This window comes from Microcaecilia unicolor, chromosome 11 (assembly GCF_901765095.1).
Source record: "Microcaecilia unicolor chromosome 11, aMicUni1.1, whole genome shotgun sequence".
Classification (NCBI taxonomy): Eukaryota; Metazoa; Chordata; class Amphibia; order Gymnophiona; family Siphonopidae; genus Microcaecilia; species Microcaecilia unicolor.
This window is the reverse complement of record NC_044041.1, coordinates 103,003,088-103,017,904: the sequence shown is the minus strand read 5'-3', so window position 1 is coordinate 103,017,904 and position 14,817 is coordinate 103,003,088. Positions and strand designations below refer to the sequence as shown.

The following is a 14,817-nucleotide window of genomic DNA, read 5'->3' as shown; positions in this document are numbered from 1 at the left end:
AGTTAGGATTGGAAGACTAGAGAGTGGTGGTGAGGAGAGTTGTTATAGTTACTCGTTTATAAATCACATATAGAAAACAATAACAGTTGCACAGTATATTGTTCCTTTTTTTACTTTATATAAAGTTATAAGTGTTCATGGCTTCTCTAGAAAAGGATAGAGCCCGTGGGGACGGAGACAGAACTTGCAGGGATGGGGTGGGATGGAGACGGAACCTGCGGGGAAGATTGGGTAGGGACGGAGACAGAACCCACAGGGACAGACTTTGTCCGTGTCATTCTCTAGTCCATATAGCATAAGCTAGTGAAGAATGCTATGAAAAAGGATTTTTTGCTATTAATTCAATACCTTGACTATTGTCACACCACTTTGGACCATCCTTCCCTAATATAAAATATTTATTTATTTATTGCATTTGTATCCCACATTTTCCCACTTTTTGCAGGCTCAATGTGGCTTACAGTATGCCGTAGTGGCGATCGCCATTTCCGGTATGAGGAATACAAAGTGGTATTGCATTAAGAACATAGATGGTAGAGTAAATCATAAATTAGATAATCAGTTCATTTCGGCGTGAGAAATAAGGTTGTGGTGTATTAGCAGTCATCAGTGACAGAGTTATTGAAGCAGTCAGGTGTAGAGAGTTTGGTTTTGTCTAATTCTGAGAGAGTTTCGTCTGGTATTTAGGATGGATCATTGTGGTATGCCTTTTTGAACAATGTTTTACAAATTGATTGTACATGTAAGTAGCCACTTTAAATTACACAATTATAGGGACCAAACAAGAACATTATTCTCTAGTCGTAAATTTAAAGGTTGCTGTGAAATGAGTTATATGAAGAGTAAGTTCCTGAGGTTCAGACAGGTGTTAGATGTAGAAAAAGAATTGACAGAGCAACTTTCTTTCATTGCCTTGTTCGAAGCTTATTGGTATTGTGAATGCACCTGATATTTCAGGTGCTTCTGTATATGTGTTCCTCAAGTTTTTAATGCTTTGAAGAGGACTGACATGTCTTTATTAGCTCAGTGTTTTGAAACATCTTGATATTTCTTATTCTGCATTTATATGACAGTACCTCTGTGCAGCATTACTTCAAAAATGCTTTGTCACGGTGGCACTTGACATCTTATCAACATCTAAGATATGGTCAGTTCATCTATACGTCATTTCCATGCTTTCAAGTTGCTTCAGAACCTGCCTTAAAATCTTAAATATCTCAATATCTGAAGAGTTCATTGGTATATCATGCTTCTCATCTATATATATAAAACTCACCCTCAACGTTCTGAAGACAGTGACATCAGTGAAGCCAAGCCCTAACTTCCTTCAAAAAGGTTCGAAGGTTCGTAGTGGTGAAGCCACCAAAATCGCTCCGGGCCCCGCCCTCGAGGGCGGAGCAATGGCAGAACAACGAAGGGGTTGGCAGGGAGGGAGGCGGGGTGGGAAATCGCTCCGGGCCCCGCCCTTGCGTCAAACGTCATGATGTTGAGGGCAGAGCAATGCCAGAACAACGAAGGGGTTGGGAGGGAGGGAGGCAGGGGGGGGGGGGGGTGTTACCGACGAAAACCTTGATGGCAGAACAACGAAGGGGTTCACAGGGAGGGAGGCGGGGGGGGGGGTTGCAAAATCGCTCCGGGCTCCGCCCTCACGTCAAACGTCATGACGTTGAGGGCGGAGCAATGGCAGAACAATGAAGGGGGGTTGGGCAGGGAGGGGGGGTGTTGGCAACGAAAACCTTGCTAGCGCCCATTTCATTTGCTAAGAAACGGGCCTCTTTTACTAGTTTTAATGTAAAATGTCAGCTCTGTGTTTTAATACCCTCAGGTGTACCGCTGTGCCTTGTGGAGAGGACATCACAGCCATTCTAGTTTTTTGAGTGGAGCTGCATTGTGCCCTGATGCCTTAGAAATTCTGTTTCATGTGTGCTTCCATACATATCTGATTCAAGCATGCAAGTGCTTTTTGTCACCTTGTGATTTACAGTATATTCAAAAAGCTCACCATTTCCTTTCCAATATGTTTCTTTTCTGTGGCCCCACTTCTTCCAATGTATATGAGTGAAGTACAATATAAACTACTCTCCTTTTTACCTCTGGAAATATGCTATGTTTTTTTTTAATAGTTCTTCAGTCCTACTAGCAGGCAAATTGGCAGTCAGTTCTTTTCCTTTTAGTATTTGTTCACTTAGGTTGATTGCAAGCTTTTGGGTGCTATCAGTTTTGATTAATTTTATTCTATACTGTAATTGGACACACTTCAGGGTTGACTGTGTAAATTAGCTTTTTTTTTTCTGCGTGTGTCCTGTATCCTAAAATGTTTTAGTTAATACAAATTGTATTGCATTTTTCCAAAATGAGAAGTAAAAACAATTCAAATCAAATTACAAGTTGTCTCAATATCCAGTCTGACATGAAATAATGAACAGTTCCCTTATTCTTGTCCCTTCTGTCCCCTTTTCCCTCTTCCCACCTCCCCTCACTTCTGCCCCTTTTCACCCTTGAATATTGTTCCCACTTCTCCCTAACTTCACTTCTTCTAACCATACACTTGCCAGATGGTGGTGGATCCTTCAGCCTTCTGGCTCGAACAGTCATTGAAGACTCCCATTCTTCCCTATTTTTGTCATAACAAACTCTTTTCTTGTCAGTTTGACATCTCTGGCATCACCCCCAATCTGTGAGGCCAGCCTTGAACTATAGGGCTCACTCTTTTCCAAAGAGCAGTGATTTCACACCTGTCTGCTGACATCCCCCGTCCTCAAAATGTGCTTTTCCCATTTAGCTCTTCTCCCTGGTGTCCATCGTAGTACACACATTTTTGGCAGTGTTGCTGCTTTCACCCCCCCCCCCCCCCCCCCCCCCCCCACAAAAAAAAAAACCTTATAGTCTTTCACCTGTGTGACAGGACCCTTGAACATGACAACCAGTTGTGAATGCAGGTATCTCCCCACATTTTGTTCAACATCTTTCTGAGGCTTCTTAATAGATACCAATGAGTTAATAATGATGGGAGATCATCTTACAGAGATTGTCCTGATTAATACAGAGGGAGAGACTTTAATGCCATCTTTACAGATGCACACCCACCCACTGCTTCCCATTAATGTTCTTCACCTAAATCCTGCTCCCACTTAAGTGTGTATATAGTTATTAAATGTTTAACCCCTGAGAAAATTGTAGAACCCCTGTAATAGCCCCTTTCAGTTTTCTTGTGGAGCCCCACAATCCTTCCAATCATTCTTTCATCTATTTATTTATTTGTGACATTTATATCCCACATTATCCCAAACAAGTTTGAGTTCAGTGTGGCTTACAATAAACAGTATAGGATACATAACGAAGAATAATACATAAAGTAATTTGTTGTAAGAATCCAATTTTAGAATTCAATATCATAAACATACAGCTATGGATGTTTAACATTTAGAAAATCTATTATGAATGAGAAATTGTGCATGAAGCAAAGAGAAAGTTAATGGTAAATAGAGTAATAACTTAGGTAATAATTATTTGAGATATGGTTGTTCTTTGTGAGGATTTGTTTGAATAGGAATGATTTGAGGATTTTGCTGAATCTAGTATATTCCTGTATATTTCTTATTTTGGGTGGTAAGGAGTTTCACCATTTGGTTCCTAGGTAAGTGAAGTCTGCAGAGTGGACTTGTAAATCATGTTTTTGCAATTTGGGAGGTGTAGTCTGAGATAGTTTCTTGCCTCATATTTAGTGTTTCTTTGAGATAAGTTTATTTATGGTGCCATATAGTCTGGAGCTCTATGCCATTTAGTATTTGAAAGGTAAAAGTACATAATTTGAAGGTGATTCTTGCTTTGATGGGAAACCAGTGTAATTTGATTAATAAAGGGGAGGGAGGTACTTTCAAAATGAGAGATTTTATATATGAACCTGGCTGCAGTGTTTTGAGCTGTTTGGAGTTTTTGGTCAAATAGGGTTGGTAATGACCATGAATTTAGTTTTTTCTTTATTTAGCTTTAGTTTGGATTCTGAGGCCCAGGTTTCCATCATATTTAAGCCACATTTTACCTTTTGTAAGATGTCTTTAATGTTGTTTTTGAAAGTTATGTATATGGTATCGTCAGCATTTATGAATGTTTTGAATCCTTCTGTTTCTAGACTGTTGCCTAGTGGTGACATTAAATTTTACAGAATGGGTGATAATGGAGAACGCCACAGTCCGGTGACCAAGGAGAGGATAAGGTTCCTTTTATTTTCACTTTGTAAGATCTTGATTTCAGGAAGCCTTGAAACCATTTGTGGACTGTGCCACATATACTAAAGTTGTCTAGTATGTTTAGTAGGATATTATGATCTACTACATCGAATGTGCTAGACATATTGAACTGCATTATTAAGATCTTAGACCCTATGCTAATTTTTCTGAGATTTGATACTAGGGTAGTAAGGACTGTCTCGGTGCTATAGCATGGTCTGAAACCTGATTTTAATTTGTGTAGTACGGAGAAATGTGAAAGGTAGTCCATAGTTTGTGCTGCTACTATTCTTTCCATCACCTTTATCATCAAAGGAATGGAGGCTACTGGTCTGCAGTTTGTTACATCAGTTATGTTTGAATTGCTTTTTGGTATTGGTGTTAGGATAATAGAACCTTTATTATCAGGGAAAGTGTTGTGGAATAATAGTAGGAAGGAGATATGCTGCTGAAGCAGATTGATGAATATATTAGGAGCTTCCTTCATAAAGTAACTAGGACAAGGATCTAGTATGCATTGTGAGTTTGAATATTTTAGGAGGTAATGTTTACTGTGTCATCGGTTGGTAGTTGGAAGGAAGACCAGATTGGTGACTATCCCCGAGTGTGTGTCTGACTGTTTTTCATAAATATCTCTCTCTTCCTCCTTCAAACCTCATAAATTGCATGACATGTAAGATTGGGGGGGGGGGGGGGGGGGGGGAAACCTCCAAAAGCTCGTAGTCTTCTTTAAACTGCTCAAAGACAATGAAGTGACCATCATTTAGCAGCTAAAAGTGATATTACTTAATTGCTCCAATTTAGTAGTTAAATTAGTTCCCCCTATTTCCCATTCTAAAATATGCTTGAGATTTGTGGCAAAATAGTACCATGTAAGTCTAGATACCGTCCATCCTCCACATTGCTGGAGTGCAGTCACTAAGGAAATCTACTGTAGCAGCATTTAATTTTTGAAAAGGGGTAACTATGATAAAATGAGGAAAATGGTTAAAAAAATGTTGGAAGTCTCAGCTGCAAAAGTTAGGACTTAAAATTGGGCATGGACATTGTTTAAAAATACCATTTTGGAAGTCCATACCATATGTATTCTATGTAGAAGTGGAAAGAAGAGCAAACGATATCTAGCAAAGGGAGAAGTAAAAGAGGTTGTTAGAGCCAAAAAAACACCTTTCAGAATATGGAAAATAAATGCAAATTAAGAAAACAAAAAGCAACATAAGCACTGGCAAGCTAGATGCAAAACATTGATAAAGAAGGCCAAAAGAGAATACAAAGAGAAATTTGCCTCAGTGGCAAAAATTCATAGTAGTAACGTTTCTCCGAGGACAAGTAGGCGATCCTCTTAGTTTCTTTTTCTCCGCATGAAGAGAAGCTGTGTTCCTCAGAGTATCTACATTTGTCTGGGTTTTTTTTTATTTTTGAGCATTTGAGTGCTTTCAGCCTTTTTTTCATACCCTCTTTAGCCTTTTCTTTTTTTTTTAAAGGTCCCTTCATTTTTTCATAGTTCTCTTGCCTGTGCTTGTTTCCTGTATTTTTCAACGTGGGCTGCCTTTAGGCCCTGACTCCGGCCAGGAACCCCCTTTTTCGTGCCTTTGCCCCTTTTTCAGGCTCCGTCGAGCTGTTTGATTTGGCCGGCGAGGTCTTCCCATCCATGTCCACAAAGACTCCCAAGTGGCTTCAGGCGTTATACCCAGTGCAACCGGACCATCTCGGGAAAAGGCACCCATTCTCAGTGTCTGTAGTGTCTTCGGCCTGACCATAGCCCTGTTAACTGTGTTCTCTGCCTCTGTATGAAGAAGAGAACTCTGGTTTCCCGAGAGGCTCAACGTGAAAAGATTTTTGGAACCGGGTCGGGTTCCTCGGCATTGAGGTCGGAGGCGTCAGCATTGGGAGTATTGGTAGGCATGGCTGCTTCAAGACCTCAAGACACTGGGAGCAGTGAGGCATTGAGTGGGTCTCCACCTGTCTCGAGGCCTCCTGCGGTGCAGGCCCGTCGGACCCGACCCCGAGGCGATGTGAGGATTCGACATCTGCACCGAGGAACATGGGTGATGTGCTTCGGGTGAAGGCCAAGAAACACCGTCACCGGTCGCCCTCCATAGGGTGCTGGGAGCTCCGGGGCGCCGATGAAACATCAGCGCCAGGAGGACCGCTTTCCATCCAGGAGGTGCTGATGCGATTGTCTCCAGGCAGCCGAGATCCTGCTCCTGTATCGGCCCCAGCGGTTCTGCAACCTGTGCCTCATCCAACGCCCCAGTTTTTCCCGAGGTCTGACCTCAGTGAGCTCATTCGGGTCTTGCTTTCTGAGCTGCTAGATGGCCTCATGCAGTGATGTTCTACGGTATCGAGGGTGCTTGCGCCTGCCATACCTCCCACTGCGGCCCCACCTGACCCTTAGCCTGTGGTGTGGCTTCCGACGCTGCTTGCGTCACTGGTGTCCACTACTACCCAGGTTGGCACCCCTCCGACGTTGGTGGAGGAAGCTTCGCTGGAGTCTAGGCGGGAGCCAGTCTCTCGACGCTGCTCTCAGGGACATGGTTCCTCAGCATCAAGGCAGATTCGGTCATCTTGTTGAGAGATTTTATCCGACACAGAGGAGGAGCACTCATAGGAATCAGAGGAGGATCCCAGATATTTTTCCTCCAACGAGTCTTACAGGACCCCTTCTGAGCCCTCTCTACCACCTGAGAGGAGACAGTGTCCACCCAAGAGCCTGTCTTTCCCATCTTTTGTGAGGGAAATGGTTGATGCTATTCCATTCCCTGTAGAAGTGAAGGATGAGTCCAGGGCCAAGATGCTTGAGGTCATGAACTATACCTCCGCTCCTAAGGAGGCTGTGATGGCTCCTCTCTATGAGGTACTGAAGGCAGTCCTCATTGTGAATTGGGCGTCCCCTCTGTCGGGCCCTGTTGTCCCCAAGAAGATTGACACCCAATACCGGATCCACGGTGAGCCTGGGTTTGTGTGGCCTCAGTTTCCTCACAACTCCATGGTGGTGGAATCCGCTCTCAAGAGAGCCAGGAGTACTAGGGACCATGCCTCAGCTCCCCCAGGCAGAGAAGCTAGAACCCCAGATTCTTTTGGGAGAAAGATGCACCAGGCCTCATTTTTCATTTCCTGCATTCAATCATACTAGCTCGTCACAAGCGTTTACTTGCAGAACTCGGTGCGACAGCTGTCTAACTTGGTCAATATGCTTCCTCCGGAGCAGGCCAAGTCTTTTCGCCAGTTGGTCAAGCAGCAGAAGGCGTTTCAAAAATTCTTGGCCAGGGACACTTATGATGTGGCATCCAGGATCTCTGCTCAAAGTATAGCAATGCGCAGAGTCTCATGGCTGCATGTTCCTGACTTGGAACATTCTGTTCAGCAGAGGTTGGCGGATGCCCCTTGCCGGGGGGGGGGGGGGGGGGGGGGGAAATAATCTTTTAGGAGAGAAGATTGAGGAGGTCACTGGCCAGATCAAGAAACACACTGATACTTCTCTTCTCTCTCCCACCAGGAGCCTTCTGCAACTACCTCCTCATGTAGGAGGTTCTTTGATAAGTCAAGGAGCGGTCCCTACTACTACTCTAGGCGTAGGTAAACTCATTTGGCTCGCCAGCATGTTCATGCTCAGCCCCAGTGTGCTCGTTCTCGTCAACAGCATGTGCCTAAGGCCCCTGCTGCTCCCCAGTCAAAGCAAGGGATGAGGTTTTGACTGACTCCAACAGAGCATAGCTGCCGAACAAGTGTCTGTCCCTGGGGCTAAAAACTTTTCTCCAAAGGTGGCTTCTCATAACGTCTGACCAGTGGGTTCTTCAGATAGTCCATCTCTGCTACAAGGGCGGGCATCTCCAGTGACCTGAAGGCGCATTCTACTCAGGCATAGGCGGCTTCTTGGGCAGAGGTGTCTGCCTTATCTCTGGAAGAGATTTGTCAGGTGGCTACTTGGGCGTCCCGTCATACTTTTGCGAAGCATTACAGGCTAGACGTGTCTGCTTGGGAGGATGCGAGTTTTGGGGCAGGAGTGTTGGCGTGGGGAGCGTAGGCTTCCCACCCTACTTAAGGAATGCTATGGTACATCCCACTAGTTCCTGGATTCTTCTGCTGCAAGTGACAAGGAAGGTAAAATTATGTCTTACCTGATAATTTTCTTCATTTAACGCAGCAGATGAATCCAGGATCCCTCCCTAGTTAAGCCGGCAGGTTTTTTTTTTTTCCGCGCAGTGTGGCTATTTTTTCCTTCTGGGTTCTCTTTTGCAGAGTTAGACAGATATGGGAACACGGAAAGGATTCCGATTTCTGGATAAAGTTGCAATTATTTCAAAGTTCTTATTTGGTTCTGTGTTTTTCATAGTGAGGATGGTTTCTGGTTGTTATTGGTTTAATGTTTTTGGCCTTGGCAAATGCTTACGAATGGCATACTAACTGAGGAAGAGCCAGCCATCTGGCATCACTGCCTTTAGTTTGTTTATCTCTATCTCCACCTGTTGATAGGCGGACTTAACCCACTAGTTCCTGGATTCATCTGCTGCGTTAAAGGAAAGAAAATTATCAGGTAAGACATAATTTTACCATATGGGAAGGGAAATAGGCATTTTATCTTGAAGTTATTTGACATCAGTGCTCTCGAAGCAGGCAGAATTGCCGAAACACCATTAAAGGTTATCAATAGAATCAAACAAAATAAAACTTGGAAAAGAAAATAAGATGATATCAATGAAATGCTTTGATGTCCCCAAGCATACCCCCACCCTCCCACTCTGTCAGACTGTCAAAGTAATGCTTTGATGTTTCTCTTATATATACTATCTGCTACCACATTTGCTTATTTCCAATCTGACGAAGAAGGGCAACCTTCGAAAGCTAATCAAGAAATGTATTAAGTTATGTCCAGTAAAAAAGGTATCATCTTATTTTCTTTTCCATGTTTTATTTTGTTTGATTTCTATTGATAACCTTTAAGAGTGGACTAACACGGCTACCACACCTCAGTACCATTAATACATCAGCTCCTTGATAGAAGCATTGCGTTTCAGCATTGGTGTTGGACTACAGTTAGGGTGGAGGAGTAGGTTACTGGTTAGTGCAGTAGGCTGAGAACTGGGTTTCATTCCCACTGTGGCTCTTTGTGACACTGGGCAAGCCCCTTGTCTGTCCATTGCCTGAAATACAAATACTTAGATTGTGAGCCCACCAGGGACAAAGAAAGTACCTATATATAATATGTAGACTTCTTTGGTTGTACCGTAGAAAGGTGGTATATCAAGAATTAAATATGTTTTTATCCTACACATAGCAAACTATCATTCAACCTCTAAACACTTACCTTTATTTCCCCCCAGTCCTGAAAAACCCACCTAAATTTATCTCACCTCTTCTTCCTTTACATTTTCCATAAAGGCCCCTACTACACCAGCTGTATCAGTCCTGACATGTTTTTTTGTGCAAAAAATAATGCATATAATGTGGGCCATATGTTGCCAGCCTCCATGCATCCACCAGCCCCAGCATCTTTATAAGTCGTTACAATTGGACAGTGTCTGTTCTCTCTTCCCCCCACCCACCCCCGGAAAGGTCCAGATTGGTATCCAATGTGAAATTAAAATCTTCTCCAAGCATTATAGCCTCTTCCACAAAATCCCTGAAATTGACTTCCAAGTTTTTGAAAAAAAATTCCACTTTTCCTTGTTTGGGTGCATGTATATTAATAATCAGTTTTTCTCTTATAGAGCCTTTTTAATAGTTAAACATCTGTCATCCTTTGCCTTTGTATGCCCCATTGATTCCATTACCACCTCAATATGTAGCAAAATGACTTCTGACAGAATTCTGCGCAACTGTGGAGCACAGAATTTGCACAGAATTCCCCAGTTGTGCAGAATTTAACATTTTTTGCGCAGAATTTGTGCTCCGCTTCTGAAGGGAGCTTGGCTGGTTCTCCCTGCCAGTCATCCAAGCCTATGGTGCTGGCTGGTTCCTTCACTGCCCCCAAGCCTCAATGGCCCCTCCTCAGGCCTACCTGAGCACGTTCTGGTGGTTTAGTGAGGTCAGGAAAGAACCCCACTCTTTCCTGCCTGCTGTTGCCGCTTCTTCACAATGGCTACCGAGACTTCAAGCGGTAATCTTGTGAGACTACCACAGGAAGTCTTTAGTAAAAGCGGCGGTTCTTTCCTTCCCTGAAGAGGTACTCCTGATGCAGCTCCTTTGCCTCACGGGTAAGTGTGAGGCAGCTGGAAAAGAAATACAAATGGTGTGTGGGTGCAGTGAGGGAGGCAGGGAACTATTTTTAAAAAAAATGTGGAGAGGGCTGTAAAAAAAAAAAGTGGATGTGGGTGGTGGGAGAGGCTGTAAAAGCTGTAAAAAAAAGTGGATTCTGTGGAGAGAAGGGGCTGTAAAGAAAAGGTGGATGCTCTGGAGGGAGCGGGCTGTAAAAAAAAAAGGATGCTGTGGAGGGAGGAGGCTGTAAAAAAAAAAGTGGCTGCTATGTGGGTGCAGGGAGGGGGCTATAAAAAAGATGGATGGGTGCTGGGAAGGGGCTTGGAAAAATTTGGATGGTATCTGTGTTGAGGGCTGTAATATTGGTTAAATTATGACAAACTTGCAGCAAATTTTGTGTATAGAATTTTACAGAATTTGCAAATTTTATGTGCAGAATTCTGGCAGGAGTAATACTCCTTCCACCCTCTTCTAGAACAACAGGAAACTTGATCATATATCTTATGCCTTGTGAAAACTACATTTCAACAGTTACTGGATCCTTGTATTAGTAACACATCCCATCTCTTAAGGAACAATTCATTGACTAATCTCCCACTCTTCCCCGGGTTGTTTTGGCCATTTATATTCCAAGATTCCATTAGTATCTGTTTGCTTTCCTCCCCCTCCCCCATATTGCCACTCCTGGCCTTGTCCCCCTCCAGCTACCAACCATGGGGCCGGATGACCCCTCATCTTTATACCTCCCCCTTCAACCCTCTCCCTCAACTTTACCATCCAGTCATGCTATATTTTCTCCCCCTGCCTGAAATCTTTAAATCCTATTTCACATTTCGTACTCCCCTTGCATTCAGTGTCTTGTAAGGCAGCTGCATTGTCTACTACAGCAGTCCAGCGCACCTCCACACAGATGACAGCGTCTTCTCTCAAAGTTCACTGGTCCCCTCTCTAATATTCACCTTTAGTATCCTCTGGAATTCTGCTCAGGCATAACCTGCCATTCTGGACTCTTTGCCATAAGGAATCCTAGTCAGAGCTCTGTCTGCAGTGACAGCTGTCTGCCTCTAGGGAAGATTGACACCCAAAACCTTCCATGCCTCTGATAATGTTATCACGTTTTTTGGATATTCCCAGGACCGTGATCAGCAAATCAAAAGGAAATAACCTTTTAGGGCAGTAATTCTCAAAAAGTCGCATAATGTTGGGCACTGGGGGGATATGCGCTAAGCACAGATTCTGTAACAGCAGTTGCATGCGCAGTTGCTATTATAGGATACTAGCATAAGTCCATATTTATGGCATCAGCACTTAAAATCAGATAAATGGTTGGTGGATACGCTTGGAGTTATACACTTAACTGCCTACAGTTAGGTGCAAGTATTCTGTGACCTGCATGCATAACAGCTAGACCCACCTCTGACCTGTGCTTGCCCCTCCCAGGTCCACACCCCCTTGTTGCACGTTCTGGAATTTGCATGAGTTATAGAATACAAACTAGGGCCAGTTGTGCATGTAACTGCTAATTACTGCCAGTTAGTGCCAATTAATACCTGTTATTGACAATAATTGGCTAATGGTAATTAGCAGATAGTTATCTTAAGTTACACGTGTAACTGACCCTATTCTATAAATTGCACATGCAACATCGTATGCTAGTTGCAGAGTTGAGTGTGCAACTTAGGAGGGGCACTTTCTTCAAGTAGCTGGTCTCTGGTTGCATGTCTCGCCTTTTTTGCCGTCCAGACCAAATCTTGAAACATTTCCACCTTGTATCCCTGCCATCAAATCTTCATTATGCAGCACTTCTTCAATTGGTACCTGTGAAAACATACCACTATATTTCTGGATCCTCGATCTTTAGTTGTCACAGGCTACAGTGCTCCCTTTCCAACTTAAATTGGGTCTGTGGTCCTCTCTCCTCCAAATCTGACCTCCACATTGTCTTACATATCTCCACCACTTCTGTGGTTCTTAAATTCATCAGTTTTGGGTATTTCTTGGAACCATAAATTCACTCGTCTGGATCTATTCTTTAAATCTTCAGGCCAGTCCTCCAAATGTGTGTGCTCTTGCTCCAACTTCTCATCCTCAAGTTTAACACTGGCCAGTTCTTCTGAATGTCTCTCCACATTTTCCTCAGTTTCCGGTCTCTGATCTATTTTCTGAATGTTCTCTCATCACCTCAGTCGAGAACTGTAGCCCTTCTTGCAGTGTTCTCATCTCCTCCGGCACTGCCCCATTATACTGTTGTTGCATCACCATACTGCCCTCCTGGTCTGCACTTATTGCCACCATATCAGGGCTCTCACACTTATCACGTGCTCCATTCCCCCAATTTCGGAGCACCAGCACTGGCCTCGGCTCCGAACTGGAAATTTTTCAACTGTTGCCACTTGTAGATAGACTTGAGGCCTTCCCAACTCCAATCTGCATTGCTGCTTGCTTCTGAGGGTGAATCGGGAGGTTTTTAAGACTTCTAAATGCAAGCCTTGACAGAGCTCTGGACTTGGGCATCCATAATCTCCCCATAGTTAATACAATTTATAGCTGCTGCCCCATCAGAATGCCTGAAGCCTAAAAATAAACCCTGGCAAAGCCAATAGTACTTGCCACAACATATATCAACCTAAAATCAAGCTTAATGCTCAGATTGTCATACAGTTTACACCTGTTCTCGGCCCATTACTGGAACTTTCAACCATATGTGAAGACACAATTATTTTGGAAACAGGAAAGCTTTCACCCTTTTATGGAAGTATATTTAGTTTTTGTCTGACTGATGTAATAAGCAACACTGTCTTTTAGTGTAGCAGTGTATTTGGTATTTTTTTTTTTTTTTGAGGATTTTCCCACACTGTATCTCCAATACTAAAGGTTTTAATCTGAAAGTATTCACACCAAAACCACCATGCTAAAGGATAGCATGTTCAGTATGCAGATTCACAGTACAGGGAACAATAAATCATTTTAAAAATAAATAAAAGACACTAATTTTTTTTTTAACCTGCCCCCTCCCAGTCCAATATTTTTATGCCACCCTGAAGTGAAACAAAAATTTGAAAGGTATGCTGCTGTGCTCTTCTAGCTATTTATTTTGGTGCCACCTTCTTTCCCCCTTCGACCCCTGCTCTTACTCCCTTGAATCCTTCTCATGTTCACAACAGCATGGACCTAAGCCAGGCCCTAGCACAGAAAGGGCAGCATGGACACAGATTTTACTGTGTAGCAAAATGCAGGCAGAGGTGATAAGGTGGGGGAGGGAGATACAGAAATGTGACTGTTTTTGGCATTTGATTCATACATGTGGTAATCGAGGCCTGAGACTCTACTTCATGTCTTTTCTTGCATGTATTCCCCTTATCTGGCTGGCTTCTTTACTACCAGCTAATGGAGGCAGGCATATGAGGCCACTATAGGACCCATATAAAAACTCTGCTATCGGTATAGTTTTTGAGATTAGTATGGATTATTAATGCAGCACAGATTTACATATCATTAGCATGCTGTATTCTGGAGTAAATTGTCCAATGATCACATTTAAAACAAAATCCATGTTTACCATGGGTTTGTTGCATCTGAATCTAGAAAAAAGGTACTAGATCTCCTAGATCTTTTATGAGCCCATTTGTAGCTTTTGAGTAGTGGAGATATTTAAAACACCCCTAACTTTAATGGCACACCCACTTAGCTACTACCTACTGTCTCAGCCTGCCTACCACTTTAGGTGCCCCATACCTTTCAGCATTCAAAGCAAGCAAGAACTTAGAATTCTGCCTTGTAACTAACACCCAACTTCTGGTGTCTATAGAACATTGCAATTCTTGTTGCAGCAGATGTTAGAAGTTTATACAAGAGTGAGCGTAGCTGGTTTTTGCTCTGTCTCCTGTGGTAGAAATTACTAAATCTAAATTCTGGAAATTTCTTGTTTGATAATCTTCTTTGAGCTATGTGCAAAAGATCACGTGATCCATCAACATGACTTTGACAGTTATAAATGACAATTCTTTTTAACTTTGTATTCATACGTTTTACTTTTGGAACTTTGTATTAAAGGTGTCATTTGCTCGTCCAAGCTCAGAAAATATCAAGGATGCAAACTTGTATATAAGTGGCCTCCCGAGGACAATGACGCAGAAAGATGTGGAAGATATGTTCTCACGGTTTGGGCGAATCATTAACTCACGTGTGCTTGTCGACCAAGCTACAGGTATATTCATTATATATTTCTTAGAATTAGTTTCCCCAGTGTTCAGAATATAGTTCATATTCCTCTGAGAGCCTTAGATAAAGCATTTATAAAGTTAAGAAAATATTGTGGAAGAGTACAAATGTGCCCATGTACACACACAGTTAAGAAATGTCTCCTGAGTGCTGTTAGTATACACACATT

At 42.9% G+C, this 14,817-nt stretch overlaps 1 protein-coding gene across 2 annotated transcripts in view; it reads left to right on the top strand.

Moving 5' to 3' along the window:
* The window catches only part of ELAVL1 (ELAV like RNA binding protein 1), a 108,566-nt gene that overhangs the window by 56,110 nt on the left and 37,639 nt on the right, over nucleotides 1-14,817 (top strand). For both annotated transcript variants that reach the window (XM_030218538.1, XM_030218537.1), the window contains exon 4: nucleotides 14,481-14,634. In XM_030218538.1, coding sequence (XP_030074398.1) covers nucleotides 14,481-14,634 — 154 coding nt within the window. The remainder of the gene's footprint in view (nucleotides 1-14,480; nucleotides 14,635-14,817) is intronic.